The sequence below is a fragment of the Euprymna scolopes genome, chromosome 40 (assembly GCF_053919585.1).
Source record: "Euprymna scolopes isolate OS-2025 chromosome 40, ASM5391958v1, whole genome shotgun sequence".
Lineage (NCBI taxonomy): Eukaryota > Metazoa > Mollusca > Cephalopoda > Sepiida > Sepiolidae > Euprymna > Euprymna scolopes.
The window spans coordinates 12,754,697-12,771,525 of record NC_136521.1 but is presented as its reverse complement, the minus strand read 5'-3'; the positions used below and the strand labels follow the sequence as shown (position 1 = coordinate 12,771,525).

At 35.3% G+C, this 16,829-nt stretch overlaps 1 protein-coding gene across 1 annotated transcript in view; it reads right to left on the bottom strand.

The window, feature by feature from the left end:
* Nucleotides 1-16,829, bottom strand: part of LOC145265373 (protein O-glucosyltransferase 1-like) — a 63,168-nt gene that overhangs the window by 25,534 nt on the left and 20,805 nt on the right. The window contains exon 2 of the mRNA XM_080121159.1: nt 3,136-3,226. Within this exon, the coding sequence (XP_079977285.1) occupies nt 3,136-3,226 (91 nt within the window). The remainder of the gene's footprint in view (nt 1-3,135; nt 3,227-16,829) is intronic.

Sequence of the window (16,829 nt, the reverse complement as noted above, 5' to 3'; positions counted from 1 at the left end):
CGTGAAGTTCTAAATGACTAAAACTACCACTTAACCATATATTCAAATACTACTGTGTTTGAATGAGATATATATATATATATATATATATATATATATATATATATATATATATATATATATATATATATATATATATAAGAATACAAATTTAAGACTGTAAAATTATATTTTACATGAATTTATTGCTTGGCAGGATCATGACGGGCTCCTTGCCCAGACCAATGTGACTCTTCCTCTCCAGAGTTTCCTGTCTTCCATCAGTTGCCGCAGATCTTCAGGTTCACAGTTGGCATCGTGTGCTATTTGTTGGATGTACGTGGATCTAGATCGTCCTCTGCTTGCGCGTCCTTGTCATGGAGTCCATCACCAATTCATGCTTGCTCCTCAGACAAGGACCGGCAAATCGAATGCGTCTTTCTCTGATGGTATTAGATATGACAGGTAGATTGCCATAAAGTTGCTGCTTCGTGGGATGATTTTGCCAAGATATATTTAATATTGTTCTTAGCATACGGGTGTATGTGCCGTCTAGTTTTCTTTCCGATCTTTTGGTGAGTGTCCAGGTTGTAGCACCGTAAACAAGGACAGACTCTACCACTACCCTGAAGAACTGCCTTTTCAGTTTATCAGCCAGTCTCGAAGTCCATACTGAATGTAGCCCATCCAATGCGGTCCATGCTTTTGAGATGCGAATTCCGATATCTCTCTCTGTGGAAACTATGTTGCTGCCCAGATACGTAAACTCAGCGACTTCTTTCAGTGTTGATCCAAACAAAGCCCTGATCTCTCCCTTCACATTGAAAGTCATAAACTTTGTCTTATCCGCATTTATGTGGAGACCAATGTCATTTGCAGACTTTTCTAGCTTACGTAACAGTGTTTGTACATCAGCAGTGCTGTTCGCGAACAAAGCAATATCGTCTGTGTAATCTGCATCAGTTATGTGTGCTGATTGATGACATCTGTTTCTGGATTCATTTAGGGTGAAGCCTAGCATGTTGTGTATATCAACAGATACTCAAATAAAATATATTGAAATTTTCTTAATCTACAGAGTTTCAAAGAAATGCGTTCTTCTCATAAGAAGGAAGATATTAGCAAATGAATATTATAATGAAGCTATGAATTTGCTGATACTGGCATTAATTGAAACAGCATTATATGGAAACTAGTCATAAAAAAAAAAAAAAACCCAAAAAACTTTTCATGAAATGGAGAAAAAAAATGAACTCTTTGCAAAAAAAAAGAAAAAAAAAAGAAGAAAAAAAAGTATTTAGCTGAGGGTTGATTTACAGATCCAATTACTATTAAATATTTATTTGTTGAAATCATAACCACTTAATACTTTTTTTGTGCTCACATCCCCTTATTGCGAATTTGTAGCAGTTGCCGACATCAGTGGATTTATTTTTTTACGAACTGATATAAATTATTGCACAGTAAAAATAATTAAATTAAAATAAAAATCATTTAGCAAGTGTTGTCAAACGCAACTTCATTAAAAAAAATTTTGTTTTGTATGGCCCGTGCAACACCAGGTACCCCTGCTAGTAAAGAACAAAGGAAAGCACATTAAGTTTTAAATTTATAAAAATCTAAATGTAAAATACATGTTTTTTTTTAACTCACCTTATCAATAATCATCAAATTGGACAGAGAATCACCAACCCAAATTTATGAAATACAATAATTTTTAGATAGTAAACTTCTTTGGCTATTTTGAGGACAGACTATATTCCCCCCACCCACACTCTTAAAAATATATATGAAATAAAGTAATTATGACATCGTAAACTATTTCAGCCATTTCCGGGACTGACCCCCCCTCCCTCCTTTCTTGAAAATAAAGTAACAAAGTAATTTTGAGATCGTAAGTGCTTCAACCATTTCCGGAACCTACTCCACATTCTTCTCCCACTCTTTAAAATATATATGAAATAAAGTGATTTTGAGATCATAAACTGCTTCAGCCATTTCCAGGACTGACTTCGTATTCTCTTTGCCACTCTTAAAAATATATGAAATAAAGCAATTTTGTGATTGTAAACTGCTTCAGCCATTTTCGGGATCGACTTCAGATTCCATCCTCCTCTCTTAAAAATATATCTTCTTCTCTTCTATCTATCTTCTATATAAATAAAATGAACTCATTTTTTTTCTATCTATCTATCTTCTACCTTCTTCTATCTATTCTTTCTATCTTCTTCTATCTATATAAATAAAATGAACTCATTTTTTCCCCTCCGAGTTTAACCTTAATAGGATTGAAAATCTAGACATTTTATGCAGATGTACTATGCACAAACTGCATCACGATATCTGAGGTGTGTTATAGGCAGATTACCTATCCACTACGTCACTGATCAGAGCTTCCTATATTTTATCTGGTGAGAGTTCACTGCTAAAACCGGTTACGATCATTGGAAGTAGTAAAGTCATCTCTCTAATAAATTCATACTTCCACCGCCACCCATTTACACCATCCGTGACCGTTCACAGGAGACAATTCCGAACGAACACTGGTTAAGGTTTTTATAAAAACTGGACTGCAATTTAAGTGAAACGCACCATGCTTACTTTTACGTTGGTTAAAAATCCAAACAAAAAAAAAAAAAAATCCAAAAAACTTTACATTTTCTTTTATTGAAATAAAACTTATAATACTCCATTCCGTTTCATTTCGTGTCCTTCGACAATTTTAACATCGTTTCTTTTGATTTTTTTTATTTTATTTTTTTTATCCAAATTAATTTCTTCTCTCTTTCTGTTTTTCATCTTTCGTTTAAGATCGTTTCTTTTTACTTTTTTATTTATTTATTTATTTTTTTCTTTCCTCTGTTTCCGTTTACACAATCTTTCCATCTTTTACTTTATTTCTTCTCTCTTTCCAGTTTTCCTCTTCCTTCGGCAGTTTAACATCGTTTCTTCGAGCCACAGCAACGCATGCCAGGGTACAGCTGGTATGAAATAAAGTAATTTGGAGGTTGTAAACTGCTTCAGCCATTTCCATGGAGAGAGAGGATAGCTTCAGGCGCGAGAAAGTTTTCAGAGCGAAAGAACCAAATTTATGAGAAGCAGAAGAGCATTAAAATTAAACTAAAAACAAAATTTGATTTTAAAATGGCTACCAACCCTTCATGGCAGCTGCAGTTATCCTGTTGACACGGCTTGTATTTCTTATTGGCTTCTTCAATTAAATCCAAATATTTCTCCCATTTATTCCCTGAAAATAAAGCAAAGAAAAAAAAACAAAAAAAAAAAAAAACATTATTTATACATGCAATAGTTACATGATTTGGATGGTTTTATTTTATTTCATATGAACCCTTTCCAGAATCCAGTATTTTTTTTTGGGGGGGGGAAAAAAAGGTTTTATGCTTGTAGTTCTTCATATTCTCAAATATTTGTTCATGATATTTGGTTTGGTTGTTTTGTTTTACAATATATCAACCCTTTTCGGATTATTTAACGTTTAATCTGGTAAGGTGAAACCAAACACCATGAATAAATCTTTGAAAATATAAAGAAATACAAGCATAAATTATTTTTTCCACCAAATTACTGGATTTTGCATTAAATGACCTGAAAAGTGTTGATATGCTGTAAACTAAAGTTGTTTTTTTTTTTTACAAAAGGAGTTACCACTTAAGGCGTAGACGCCACTCGAGGATAATGGTTAATGAGTGTACAATAGTTAATGGGACAATATCGTATTAATCTTTAGTAGTGGAAATTTGGTAAATTAGATTACTTAAGGCAATGGTTCATCAAGAACTTGTTTACATTGGACTTGAAGATAACCATACTGTAGTCAGCTGAAAAACAAGGAAACAGAAGAGAGTTCCACACAGGCGGGAAGTTCTAAGAAAGAAGTTTTGTTCATGGAATCTACGGTTAGGTTTAGGCACAAATAAAGTGTGGTTTCAGATAGAAATGTTTTTTGTGAAAGTTTGGTGTTTAGTGAGGGGAGACAATAGATTGGAGCTCAGACGAGCACTTGCCAATAAAAATACTGATGAAGCAGAGACAGGCTCGCAACATCTCGTCTGTGGGAAAGAGGTCGCAAGGAAGAGAAAAGGGCATCCCCCACTAGGCTATGACATGTTAATCTTTTGTGTGTCAATAGCCGATATCTTCAGACATCCTGATCTGATAGCACCAGAAACAGTTGCAAGAAAGATCTATTTTGTTTACATGCAATATCCTGCGCTATGTCGAGTTGTGATTTGGTCGATATAGGTAGGTGTATTGATACAAAGGCGATTAGGACATCATTGCTCATTCTCATAAACAAGTTCCACCAGCTATTTTTCAAACTTCTGTGTAGACTGCTTTTGTGACTTGCTTATTCAAATACAAATGCGTACAGACACGGTCGACTCACTAAAAAGGCTATATCCTAACACTCCATTCATACCGTCACAGTAAATTATTGTTATGGACGTGTAGTGAACGATAAAGCTTACACTTCAATGCCCAAAATTAAAATGCTTAAAATCGTTTCTGTGCATACAGCCCAACGGATTCACTCGTCTGAATTAATCTATACTAGCGCGACCTGTGGAAATTTCAGAGTGGCATCTTTCATACGTAATATATTGCTGCTGGGCATTCCCTGGACGTTCAGCGTGAATGGGGACTTGGCAATATTATTGTACCTATTTACAATGCCTCCCCACGGGACAGAGTTAGACACCAGGGTCGTTTTTTTAACGTGGAGAAAAGGTACAAAAATAAAAAAATTGTCTCAGTCGTGAAGGATTGCTCCTCCACCGAAAGAGAACAAGAAATGTAAGTGCAGCATCTGAAGAACAGATACTACACTTTGAGATATTAAATCCTTTATTCATGTTAAAAATACAGTGAAAATCAACAATGAACAAAAAACTTAGGCACATGGCCAACTCAAAAGGAGGGATTGTGTGTGTCGTTGGTCATCCTTGTCACTCCAAAACTAAACAAAATCAAAAGTTTCTCCCAGCTAGTATCTTCTCTCACCATAATACCGCATTCACTCTTTCATACTGGGGGACGACCTACTTAACTCCTAATTTTTCACTTTGATCTTGGCCAAAAGGCAAAGTTGTAGCCCTTTTGTTAAAACTGTAAAAGTATTTATCTAAGTAATCTGGTTAATGTAGTGTCAGAATATATCTGGTTATTACGGTTTATCTCCAATTTCCTTATAGGAGTCTGTGACTTATTTCCATTGTATGAGTGCCCTGTGCGAATGGAAACCCCACGATATCATGACACCATTTTTAGACAGAACAAATTCTACTCTTGGGTCATTGTCAGAAGACAAATTTCACATATGACCCAAAAGCAACATTTTTTTTTTTTTTTTTTTTTTTTACATTGTGTCTTCGGTGATCGGGAGATATTATTTATTAAAAAGGAGGATAAAAGTGGTACAAGTATTAAATTAGCGTATCTATATACAAATTTCATGTTCGTAGTATGTTATCACCTTTTATAGTCTTTTAATAAATAGGATCTCCCGATCATAATTTATAATCTGAAAACCGTTACGTTAATGGTACTACGGTATTAATATATCTATAATATAAAACTGAATGTGTGTGTGTGTGTCTGGTCATGAATAGGCTCCTATATGATTGACTATTTTAAAAAACTGATTATATATAATGATAGATGTATCGAGACATAGGAATGGGCATGTTTGATCTGGCAGAACGGTGGTTCATTAAAATTGTGGGGTCTGCGTTCGCACCTGGTCCATAAAGTATGGAAAAAAAAAATTTAAAAATTAAAAAAAAAAAAAAAAAACCGTTTACAAGTGTTTTTGATATAGATGTACATAAGAATACTTTGATAAGTATGTTTTAACTTAAATAGGGGATGGTATAATAAAATTGTGGGGTCTGTGTTCGCACCTGGCCTCCATAGAATGGAAACAGGCACAAACTTTAATAAAGACTTTTCATACCTATCTGCGTAAGTATACTTTGATAATTATGTTTCAGTTTGAAGAAATATGGTATAATAAAATTATGGGGTGTTCGTTCGTGCCTGACCTCCATAGAATGGAAATATATTGCAAAGTTTAACAAAGTTTTTTTAAATATAGATCCACAGAATATTGTGATAAGTGTTTCAGTGTGAACAGGTATGGTATTATAAATTATGGGGTTTATCTATTTTATTTTTACTTTCATCATATTTTGCTTTGGTTTTGATACCCCCAAATTCGAAGCTATCTCTTCACAACCCTTCCTTTTCATAACCTATCATACTTTAATAAATCAGAGTCCATTTTCTGTAGGCTGTTTTTAAACCAAGTCAACGACGTGTACTGCTAGTAAATAAATAAAACAGTAGATGTATGTATGTGTACGTGATTGTGTTGAAAATATTTAACCGATGAACTTTTAAACTACAAATCAAATAGTACTAAGAATAACAAGAAAAAGCTATCATAAACCAAAGATGGTTTAAAACGAGTAAACTCTTTGTTTGGATGGATTAATAACGCGGACAGAAATGTGTTGGAAAGTTGAAATGCAACATGTTCATTTCAACTTGTCAACATATTTCTATTACTTTTGCGCATGTGCAAATTCATTCATATGTTGAAGTGGTTTAATTTAGAATTTTTCTTATCTATGTCTCAATAGCTCAAATGATAAGGAATGCGTCTGTTTTGGTTTCGATTCTAGCTGATGGCACCGAAGTCATTTAAAAAAAAAAAAAAAAAAAATTTAGAAATCAGTACTAATATATATATATATATATATATATATATATATATATATATACTAGCAGGCCGGTCGTCGTGGCCCGGTCGTAAAATACTCATAAATATATTTTAATTCATACAGAAACTGAGACATGTTCATGTACGTATTATATTTCTTCTAAACAGTTTATTTTTTGTAAGTAACCCCCCCCCAAACCCAAAATACTCGAGCTGAGATCTAAACCAAAACCTAAAGACAATGAGTTAAGTACGATAACCTTAGACTAGCTTGATACGATCTTTAAAGTGTTTTCAAACCAACTTATTCTTAACATAAGTAAGCCGGCATGTGAACGATTCGCACATGTGTATTCGTGAAACAGTTGACAAACAGATGAAAATCCGATAATCACTACCTACCAATTTTTCAATTTTGACTCCTTAACCCTTTTTTTGGATGAAAACCGATTAAAAAGGTTTCCACATATCTGAATACCTTATATACTAAATTTCAAATCTAGATAAAAGATGAGAGAGAGAGAGAGAGAGAGAGAGAAGACATTTCTCAACCTGAATATTCATACGAATTCTATATAAATTAAAATATATTTAAGTGTATTTTATGACCAGGCAAGCCCCCACCCCCTTCCACTAGTAAAAAAACATTAAAATATTTTCAGCCAATCAGATACATTTTTGAATTTATCAAATTTGCCGCTTTGATCCACCTCAAATGTACAAAAATGTTCGAGCCCAATTTCACGTCAGATCTAACATTGAGTCTTTGCCAGCTTCATTCGCCCACCCCCTCTTCGTTGTGCATTAAAAAAGCGTTTCTCAACTGAAACGCACTCACAAGCATATGTACTCTGACACTAATGCACAAAAATTCATTGTCGTCTGCTCATCAAAAACAAATGTACAGACTTAATTTTAATTAATGGGGCCTGTGGAAATTCCACAACGGCATTTTTCATGCTGGCCATTCTGTGGACGTTCAGGCCCTTTTGTTACAACTGTTAAAATATTTATCTACATAATCTGATTAATGTAGTGTCGGAATATATTTGGTTATTATGGTTACTCTCCAATTTATAGGTTGGTTGTTTTTGTTTTACGGCATATCAACCCTTTTCGGGTTATTTAATGCCGAATCCAAAGATTTTGAAGAAAAAATTTTTAATAGAATATATTTGTTGTTTTCAAATCGGTTTCTATTTAACCCATAGTTGGGACCCTAACAGGTACTACCACTCCGGGTCAGAGTGGACCTGGGAGCAATGGTAATTAAAGGGTGGCTCCACACTCCCCAAAGCCCACAAGCTGGGGCCTCACCACTGGATATAGTTTAAGGTCATATCCAAGACCCCCATTGAGGGACTTTTACCCTCTGCAGGGAGGCAGTCGGTGTATTCTAATGCCCCACCAACAGGGCCGCCAATTTATAGGAGTCTGTGACATATTTCCATTGTATGGACGACAGGGCAAATGGAAACGCCATCTTGAGACAGAACAGATACTTAGCTTAGATCCTATTTAGAAGACCAAGAAGGTATATTTTACAATCCAAAAAAGTCATTTTTATTTATTTTATTTATTTATTTATTTTTTACATGGAGTCTTCGGTGATCGGGAGATCCTATTTATTAAAAATAGACTGTGATAACATACTACAAACATTAAATTAGCACATCTATATACTAATTTCACGTTCATAGTATGTTATCTTCTATCCTCTTTTTTAATAAATAGGATCTGCCAATCGAATAATTTATACTCTGGAAACTATGACGTATGTACACAGGTTAAAAGGTACTATAGTATTAATATATAGATATTCCTAACTTTTCGCACTGAACTTTCTTTCCACAATGGAAACAAAACACTGATTCTTATCAATAACTTGATGAAATGCAATTTGTGTGATTGAGTGAGGGAAGTTTTCATTAGTTTTTCAAACCTGTGGATAATTGACTGTCCTTAAATTATCGACTCGAGCTTCCTTAACCTTGATTTTTTTTATTTTCTTGTTTTACAAGGATTTTAAGAAAATTAAACAATCTGTGTTTTCATATCTATGCCGATTTTAAAAATATATAAAATATCTTATTTTATCAATTTATGATTTTGAATTCATTATTGCCCGCCTCCCCCCCGAGAAATTGAGGGTGGACCTGTAAATTCACCCTTGTCCGTTTGTCTGTCCTCACTTATCAATAACTATGACTAATTCCATTTACAAATCTCCCATTTCGCCCCCAAAAGTCCCCAGGGGACGTCAAATCCTGGTGAAAATGAACAAACGGTGCAGTTTTAGGCCTTAACATATGTAAGTATGAGTTCTGCATCATGCAAAAAAAAGAAATGACTAAGTCCATCATTTGACCCCCACCCCTCACACTCCCTATTTAACCCCAAAAGTCCACAAGGCCTTTACATATTTAAATTTAAGTTCAGCATCATGCAAAACTGAGAAATAAATAGACATAAAATTTTGGACAAATATGGTAAAATAGTCCCCAAAATGGAGTGTTTTTATTAGCCCTAAAAGAGACCCTGGGCACACCCAAGAGTTATCGCAAAGTATAGACAAACAAAATTAAATCAGTTACAACTTTGGAGAAAATAAAAATCCAAGGTATCAATGTTTTTTAATAAGCATAAAAGTGTCAATTTTAGCCATTTTAACCCAAAAAGCACTGTTACTTTTTTTACTCATATCATGCTTAATGTTTGTGCAAAATTTCAACAAATTCCAAGGCGTAATTATTGATAAAAGTGCGGACAGATGAACGGATGAACAGACAAGAGTGAATTTACAGGTCCACCCTCCTTTTGTCGGGGGACCAAAAACGGACTTTTACACATTTCTATTTAAGCATGATTTTCATATATACTTTTTATTCAAAAGAAATCTACATCCAAGTAGTAACCTCATTTGCATATTACATTAAAGAAAATCTATTTTAATAATTAGCTCCGTGTTATTAATTATTTGTGATAATAAAATTGTCTTCATTGTTCTATTCTGAAATATTATTTAAAATTGATTTATTTAAATTATTTTTCATTTACCGTATATTTCGGCGTATAAGGCGACCTTCAGATAAGACGAGGTACAAAATTGGAGTAAATTTCAATAAATTTATCATATATCGGTTGTATAAGATGACTGCTAAATCACAAAACCATGTTTGTTTAACCTAGGTTACAGATTGCAACATCCAGTATGTTATGAAATATTGGTTTTTAAAAGATAATTTTTTTTTTAAAGGTCGTCTTATATATATATATATATATATATTTTTTTTTACACGATGGTCACCACTTATACATGCCCAGAAGCCACTCAGGGATAAGGGTTATTGCAAGTACATTACGTTAGTGTGGAGATTTGATGAAGTGTTTACTTAAAGGGCGGTTCATTAGGAATTTGTTAACGTTGGACTTGAAGACATCCAAGTTGTAGTCAGGTGAGAAGCAGGCAGACGGAACAGAGTCCCACAGGCGTGCAGTTCTAAGAAAGAAGCTTTGTTCATGGAATCCACGTTTTGATTTAGGCACAGATAAAGAGTGGGGGAAATTTTTCACAGTGGATTCAGCTAGACAGGTGTTTTTCGTGAAAGATTGGCGAGAGGGGACCAGAGATTGGAGTTCAGACGAGCACTTGCCATGGAAATAACGATAAAACAAGGATAGGCTCGCAACGTCTCTTCTGTGGGAGAGAGGTTGCAGGGTAGAGAAAAGGGCATCCCCCACTAAGCCACGAAGTCTATTTTGTACTCTGTCAAGGCAGGATAGGCTGTTTTTAGCAGCTCCTGCCCAGATGTGGCAGCAGTATTCCATCCTTGGACGTACTTGGCTTTTATATAGATAGAGAATTGCATGAGTAGTGAGATATCTTCTGGAGCGGTAGAAGGATCCCACCATCTTTCCAGCGACCTTGGCAACAGACTTGATGTACGTGTTCCATTTCAGATCAGGAGTAAAGGTCAAACCCAGAAGCTTGTCAAAACACGAGGCCTCTCCCAGATGAGAGCCATCCATCCCAATTGATGCCAGGTGGGGATCAGAGCATTGATGATGTAAGGATAGGAGTTTGGTTTTAGATGTATTAAAGGTAACCAGCCACGTCTTCCCCCACTGAACCATGCGCTCGAGATCAGAGGAGAGAGAATCAGAGAGAACTTTGTCATTTACAGCCTTTGATGTGTTGCCGTAGATGGTCGTGTCATCAGCATAGATGTCAACGAATGATTTAAGTATGTGTTTAGGGAGGTCATTGATGTAGATCAGGAAGAGAGTTGGGCCCAGGATTGACCCTTGAGGGACTCCAGCATTAATACTGCAGGCCTCTGATTTTTGTCCATCGACCACAACTCTTATGAGCCTATTAGAGATAAATGATTTAATGATTGAGAAAACATTTCCAGTTATACCGTAGCTGGAAATCTTGTGAAGTAGACCCTTATGCTATACCTTGTTGAAGGCCTTTGATATGTCAAGAGCAATTGCCCTAGAAAGGAAGCCTTTGTCAAGAGATTCACTAATCCTGTGAGATATAACCGTTAGCACATCTGCTGTAGATCTTGCAGAACGGAAACCATATTGCGTGTCACTAAAAAGGTTGTTTCTGCTGAGGTGGTTGACTATTTCTCTATTTAATATGAATTCCAGCAACTTACTCATGACACAGGAGATTTATTGGTTTGTACTGAGAGGGAGATGACTTATCACCTGAATTCTTAAATACAGGGCAAACTGATGAGGTTTTCCAGGGAGTCGGAAAGCACTTCTCTTTAAGGCAGCGCTTAAACAGTTTCGTAAGTATGGGAGCAAGTTCTGGTTGAAGCTTTTTTAACACTATAATTGGAATGCCGTCAGAGCCAGTTGCTTTACTGGAATCAAGGTTCTGTATTAGCTTGGCGACCTCATGCACAGATATTTGTATGTTACCTAGCGTGTTCTGTGTTATAGGAGGAAATATGGGGAGTTGATGACCTTCGTCGCATAGGGTAGAATTAGCTGCAAAGTTCTTTGCAAATAGTTTGGCCTTGTCTGATGCTGACGAGATGACCTCTGGTCCATTGATATGCCAAAATATTCAGTAATTTAATTCCAATTATTATCACACTACATCAGTTGCCTTTTAAAACGGAAGTAAGTTTATTTATTATAGCTGTGAGAGTTATTTCCTCTTTAAGCTACCCCCCCCGTTTAATTTTCATAGACGAAAATTTCTGCTACCATAAAACCAGCATGTGATCCACTTTCAGGAAAATTGTAAAAAGTTAATATATTCAATATGTCTCATATAGTATGAGACTAAACCCTCTGCCCACCAATATGTTTCAACCTGGCAACGCCGGGGTATATGCAACTAGTATTAACTTTGTAACAGATTTATTTTGTTTATATGTATGTGCAATATCCTACGTTATGTTGAGTTGTAATTCGGTTGGCGTATTGATACATATGCAAATCGCCTATCACTGAAATGCACACAGGACACCTATGATTTCCTGGGCAAATACAAAGCAGTTCGAGTTGAGACTTTTATGCAGACGAACTAGTATTCTCTCTTCTAGTTATCACCATGGTAACGAGGAGCGGGAATAAACTCAATATCAACTTGAATCATATTATGCCTGCCGAACAAGTAACTCAACTCATATGTTTGCATTCCTGTGTTCTTATTCAAGTTAAATAAATATATTGGCATTTTCCTTTAAACTCTGGTGATTATTTTCTTATTCAAGTCAAATACCTATAGACATGGCTGTCTCCTGTCTCAACAGACACCACAACGCTACAAGTTTTGGGTGAGTGCCTTATGCGATATGTATATATTTATAATTTACTTGTCTGTACACCCAGTGTCACAAAATAAAAATGATAAAAAAAAAAAAAAATAAAATAAAAAATAAAATAAACCATCATCACAAACATTAATTAATGACAAACGAATTACCTTTCTTTATAGTCGCTTTTTGTCAGGTAAAATTCAATAAAATCATTTCCTCTCCAAACATTAAAAAACAGCTGTCTGTTTATGGTTTCAGAATAGAAAATATCTGCAAAGTGTACATTTTCAAAAATAGAGATAGAGATAGAGAGAGAGAGTGTGTGTGGGTGTGTGTGGACTTCGGCAGCATATTTTTCATTTAAATACACGATATAATACAGCACCTAATGTTTCCGTTTAATTATTCAATTTTTAAAAGTTAATTCTACTTTTTGTATAAATCACTCGTCTGTTAAATTGCTGCATATGGGATCTGCTGATGTCTTTTTTTTTTACATTTTTGCGAGTACATTCAACTGGCTATTTTATTTTATAATTTAAAAACAAAAGTCATGTTGAGAGGCGACTAAGACTTTTTCTTTATTACAGTTTCTTTTAAAAATTTACAAAAAAAATGCGAGTGGATGGACATCTGTTCCTTTATAATTTATATAAAAAAATTATTCAGAAAACAAAAACAAAAAGATGTTGTGTGTTGAATTTTCATTGAAAAAAAAAATCTAAATTTAAAAAAAATAAATTCTTTTTAGCTTTAAAAATGAAAAAATTTTTTTTTTTTTTTTTTACAGTGATCACCACTTATCAAGGCCCGGAAGCCACTCAGGGATAAGGGTTATTGCAAGTACATTACGTTAGTGTGGAGATTTGATGAAGTGTTTACTTAAGGGGGCGGTTCATTAGGAATTTGTTAACATTGGACTTGAAGACATCCAAGTTGTAGTCCGGTGGGAAGCAGGCAGACGGAACAGAGTTCCACAGGCGTGCAGTTCTAAGAAAGAAGCTTTGTTCATGGAATCCACGTTTTGATTTAGGCACAGATATAGAGTGGGGGAAATTTTTCACAGTGGATTCAGCTAGATAGGTGTTTTTCGTGAAAGATTGGCGAGGGGGGACCAGAGATTGGAGTTCAGACGAGCACCTGCCATGGAAATAATGATAAAACAAGGATAGGCTCGCAACGTCTTTTCTGTGGGAGAGAGGTTGCAGGGTAGAGAAAAGGGCATCCCCCACTAAGCCACGAAGTCTATTTTGTACTAATATTATGTACTGAGATAGTAGGCAGGCAGGCTCAAACCTGTATTGCGAAGGAATATATTATTTTAAATTCGATGCTATTTATTTGATTTTTATTTTATTCATTTTATTTATGTGTTTAAAAAATTTTCAACTACCGTCGAATTTTCCGGGGTTCTGCTAGTATTTATTAATATGCTAAATCCGAGTTAATCAAAGTTTGTTTCTGTAAGGCATTTTTCCTATGTATTTTAGCTAGCAAATATATGCTCCCTCTGTAACGTGGGTACTGACGCAAAGGTACAAACAAAGGAAAAATTGTTTTTTCTAACTGTTCATTTTGTCTGCCATGAGATTAACAAAACCCTGCCGTCTCCACACCAGCTTAAAAGTCTCTTGACACCACACGTCCATCTTATCTGGTTTAATTTTCTTTCTGCTCCTTCACAGCTATTTCTCCCTTTGACATTAGACGTCCATCTTCTTTGGCGCACACTTTTCTTTCTCTCGTCCGCCCACATGGAGACTTTTTTTCTTTTTTCTTCCGACACAAGCCCACAGACACTTCCTAATTTGCATATGTGCTTCTTTTCGGCTGCTGCTGCTGCTGCTAATATTTTCGCAATCAGCTATCTTACAGCTCTTGCTGGTATTTTCCCCACATGCTTATACACGTTCTGTTACATGTTTCTGTAGGCAGTTTGGGTGGAGAGAAAAAAAAATGTTGTAGTAGGCAGGCTCTAACCCGTAATGCGAAAACGGAAAAGAAAGTGAAAAAAAATGTGACGTTTTAGCTGAGGTCTCTATGGCCCGACTGGAAGTGGAGAGTGTTGAAATTAAGCATAGTCAATCGGAAAGAAAATTATGACTTGCCAAAATGTCGACTAAAAAGTAACCCCTCTTTGTACAAAACAGTCGAGTTTAGGGTGTAGGAATTAATGTTTTTGGTCAATTTTTCGATATCTGTCGTCCTAAGTGTCGAGCTTTGAAACGATACTGATCTCATCAGGATCTGTCGCCTCTGTCGAAAGTTTTTGCGAGACACACACACATTTTACCTGTTATATATTAGACTAGCCTGGGTGCCCGGCGTTGCCTGGGTGTTTGGAGGTATGTGTTGAGAAGAACCCATATTGTGAAGGAGGAAAAGAATGTGGAAAAAAAAAAAAAAAAAAAAATGTGACGTCTTTGCCAATGCTTCGATCGACAGACCAGAAATAGCAAAGGTTTAAATTAAGGCTAGTCAATCAAAAAGAGGATGACTTTCGAAAATATCGGCGAAAAAAAAAAAAAAAAAAAGAAAAAAAAAAGCGACCCCTCCCTGTCGAAAATTTCCTACTTCAGCCATTTTTTTCAATATTTGTCATCCAAAGAGTCGAGCTTCAAAACGATACCGATCTCGTGAAAATCCGTTGCCTAGGCAGACATACAAACATACATTAAATACATGCGAGATTTATATTCTAGAAGAAGATTAGCCATTTTGATGGTGATGCGAATCTGTGGACATCCATCCCACCTCAAAGTGTAAGGAAGCAACCCAGTCAGATTCTATGTTTCAATGTTTTCTCCAATTTACAATGAATTCAAGTGATTTTAAATCATGGCCTTATGCCAAGCTTAAGTGAATTTAGTTGCGCTTCACCTTCCATCGTCTCACGTTTAAACTGGTATATACATATATAAAAAAAAAATAATAATAAAAAGGAAATTCTCATTAATTTTCACACCTGGCAACGCAACAGGTGTAACTTTTTATAACCTCGTGAACAAACACGACTGTTGCCAGTCAGCAAAAACGCCAGTTGATTACGTGTAATTTGTTTGACAGCATATCAACCATGTATGGGTTATTCAATCTATATATCTATAAAAGTGAGAATATGTATGTGTGTGTGTGTATGTGAGGACACTTCTCAACCTATATACTCAATGAATTTTTGATCTACGGACAAATTTGGTCGGTTGTTTTTGTTTTATGGCATATCAACCCTTTTCAGGTTATTTAATGACGAATCCAATTATTTTGAAGAAAAATTTTTAATAGAATATATATATATTTTCTTTTTTTCGTCGTTTTCTATCGAACCCATAGTTGGGACCCTAACAAGTACTACCACTCCCGGGTCAGAGTGGACCTGGGAGCAATGGCAATTAAAGGGTGGCTCCACCCTCCCCAAAGCCCGCAAGCTGGGGCCTCACCATCGGATGTAGTTTAAGGTCATATCCAGGACCGACAAATTTGGTAGATAGAGTATTCGGACATGTGAAAAACTTTTTAATTGGTTTTCATCCGGAAAAAAAAAAGGGGCTACTAAAGGATTAAAAGTGAAAAATTCATACGAGGATGGGTGGCCGGAGGGGGGGGGGCGGTTAGTCGAATTTTTATGTTTTTTAAAGACGTGGCAAGCTGGCCTAGTGGTTATCATACTTGATATTTTGGTTTCGATCTCAGCTAGAGATATTTTTTTTAGAAGTGAACTGTGAACATGATACTCGCATGCACAAGTTTCTGTATGAATTAAAATATAATATTTATGCATATTTTACGACCGGGTAACGCCTGCTAGTAGTCGAGTTTTTTTTTTTCTTGCTCTGACATTGATATTAAAAGTCTACTTTTTCTATTTAAAAATTTAAACAAACTTCTTAATATACTCAGTCATGAATATGCAAGCGACTATATGAAGGTTAACTAATTTTCAATTCGTCATTCATTTTTTATCGGTTCTTATTAGATGATTAGTTTCATTTAACCATTACGCTGAATTTTATTGATTCATAGTTTCTACATTGTGCGTAATTGTATAGAGTTTTAGATGACACAGAAATATTTTTATACATATAAAAGCGACCTTGTGTGTGTGTGTGTGTGTGTGCGCATACGCAAAAAGTCTCTACCAAACTCCTCTCTGAATATTGGGCCTACAGAGTTGAAATTTGATATTTAGAGTATTTGGATATGTGTAGCACACGTTCGGGATAAAATTTAAAAGAAAACAATTGATCTTGGCAGGAGTAGTCGACTATACCTTTATGAACGAATGTACATTCAGAGGTTAAGCAACGTTATTTATTTTTTTTTTT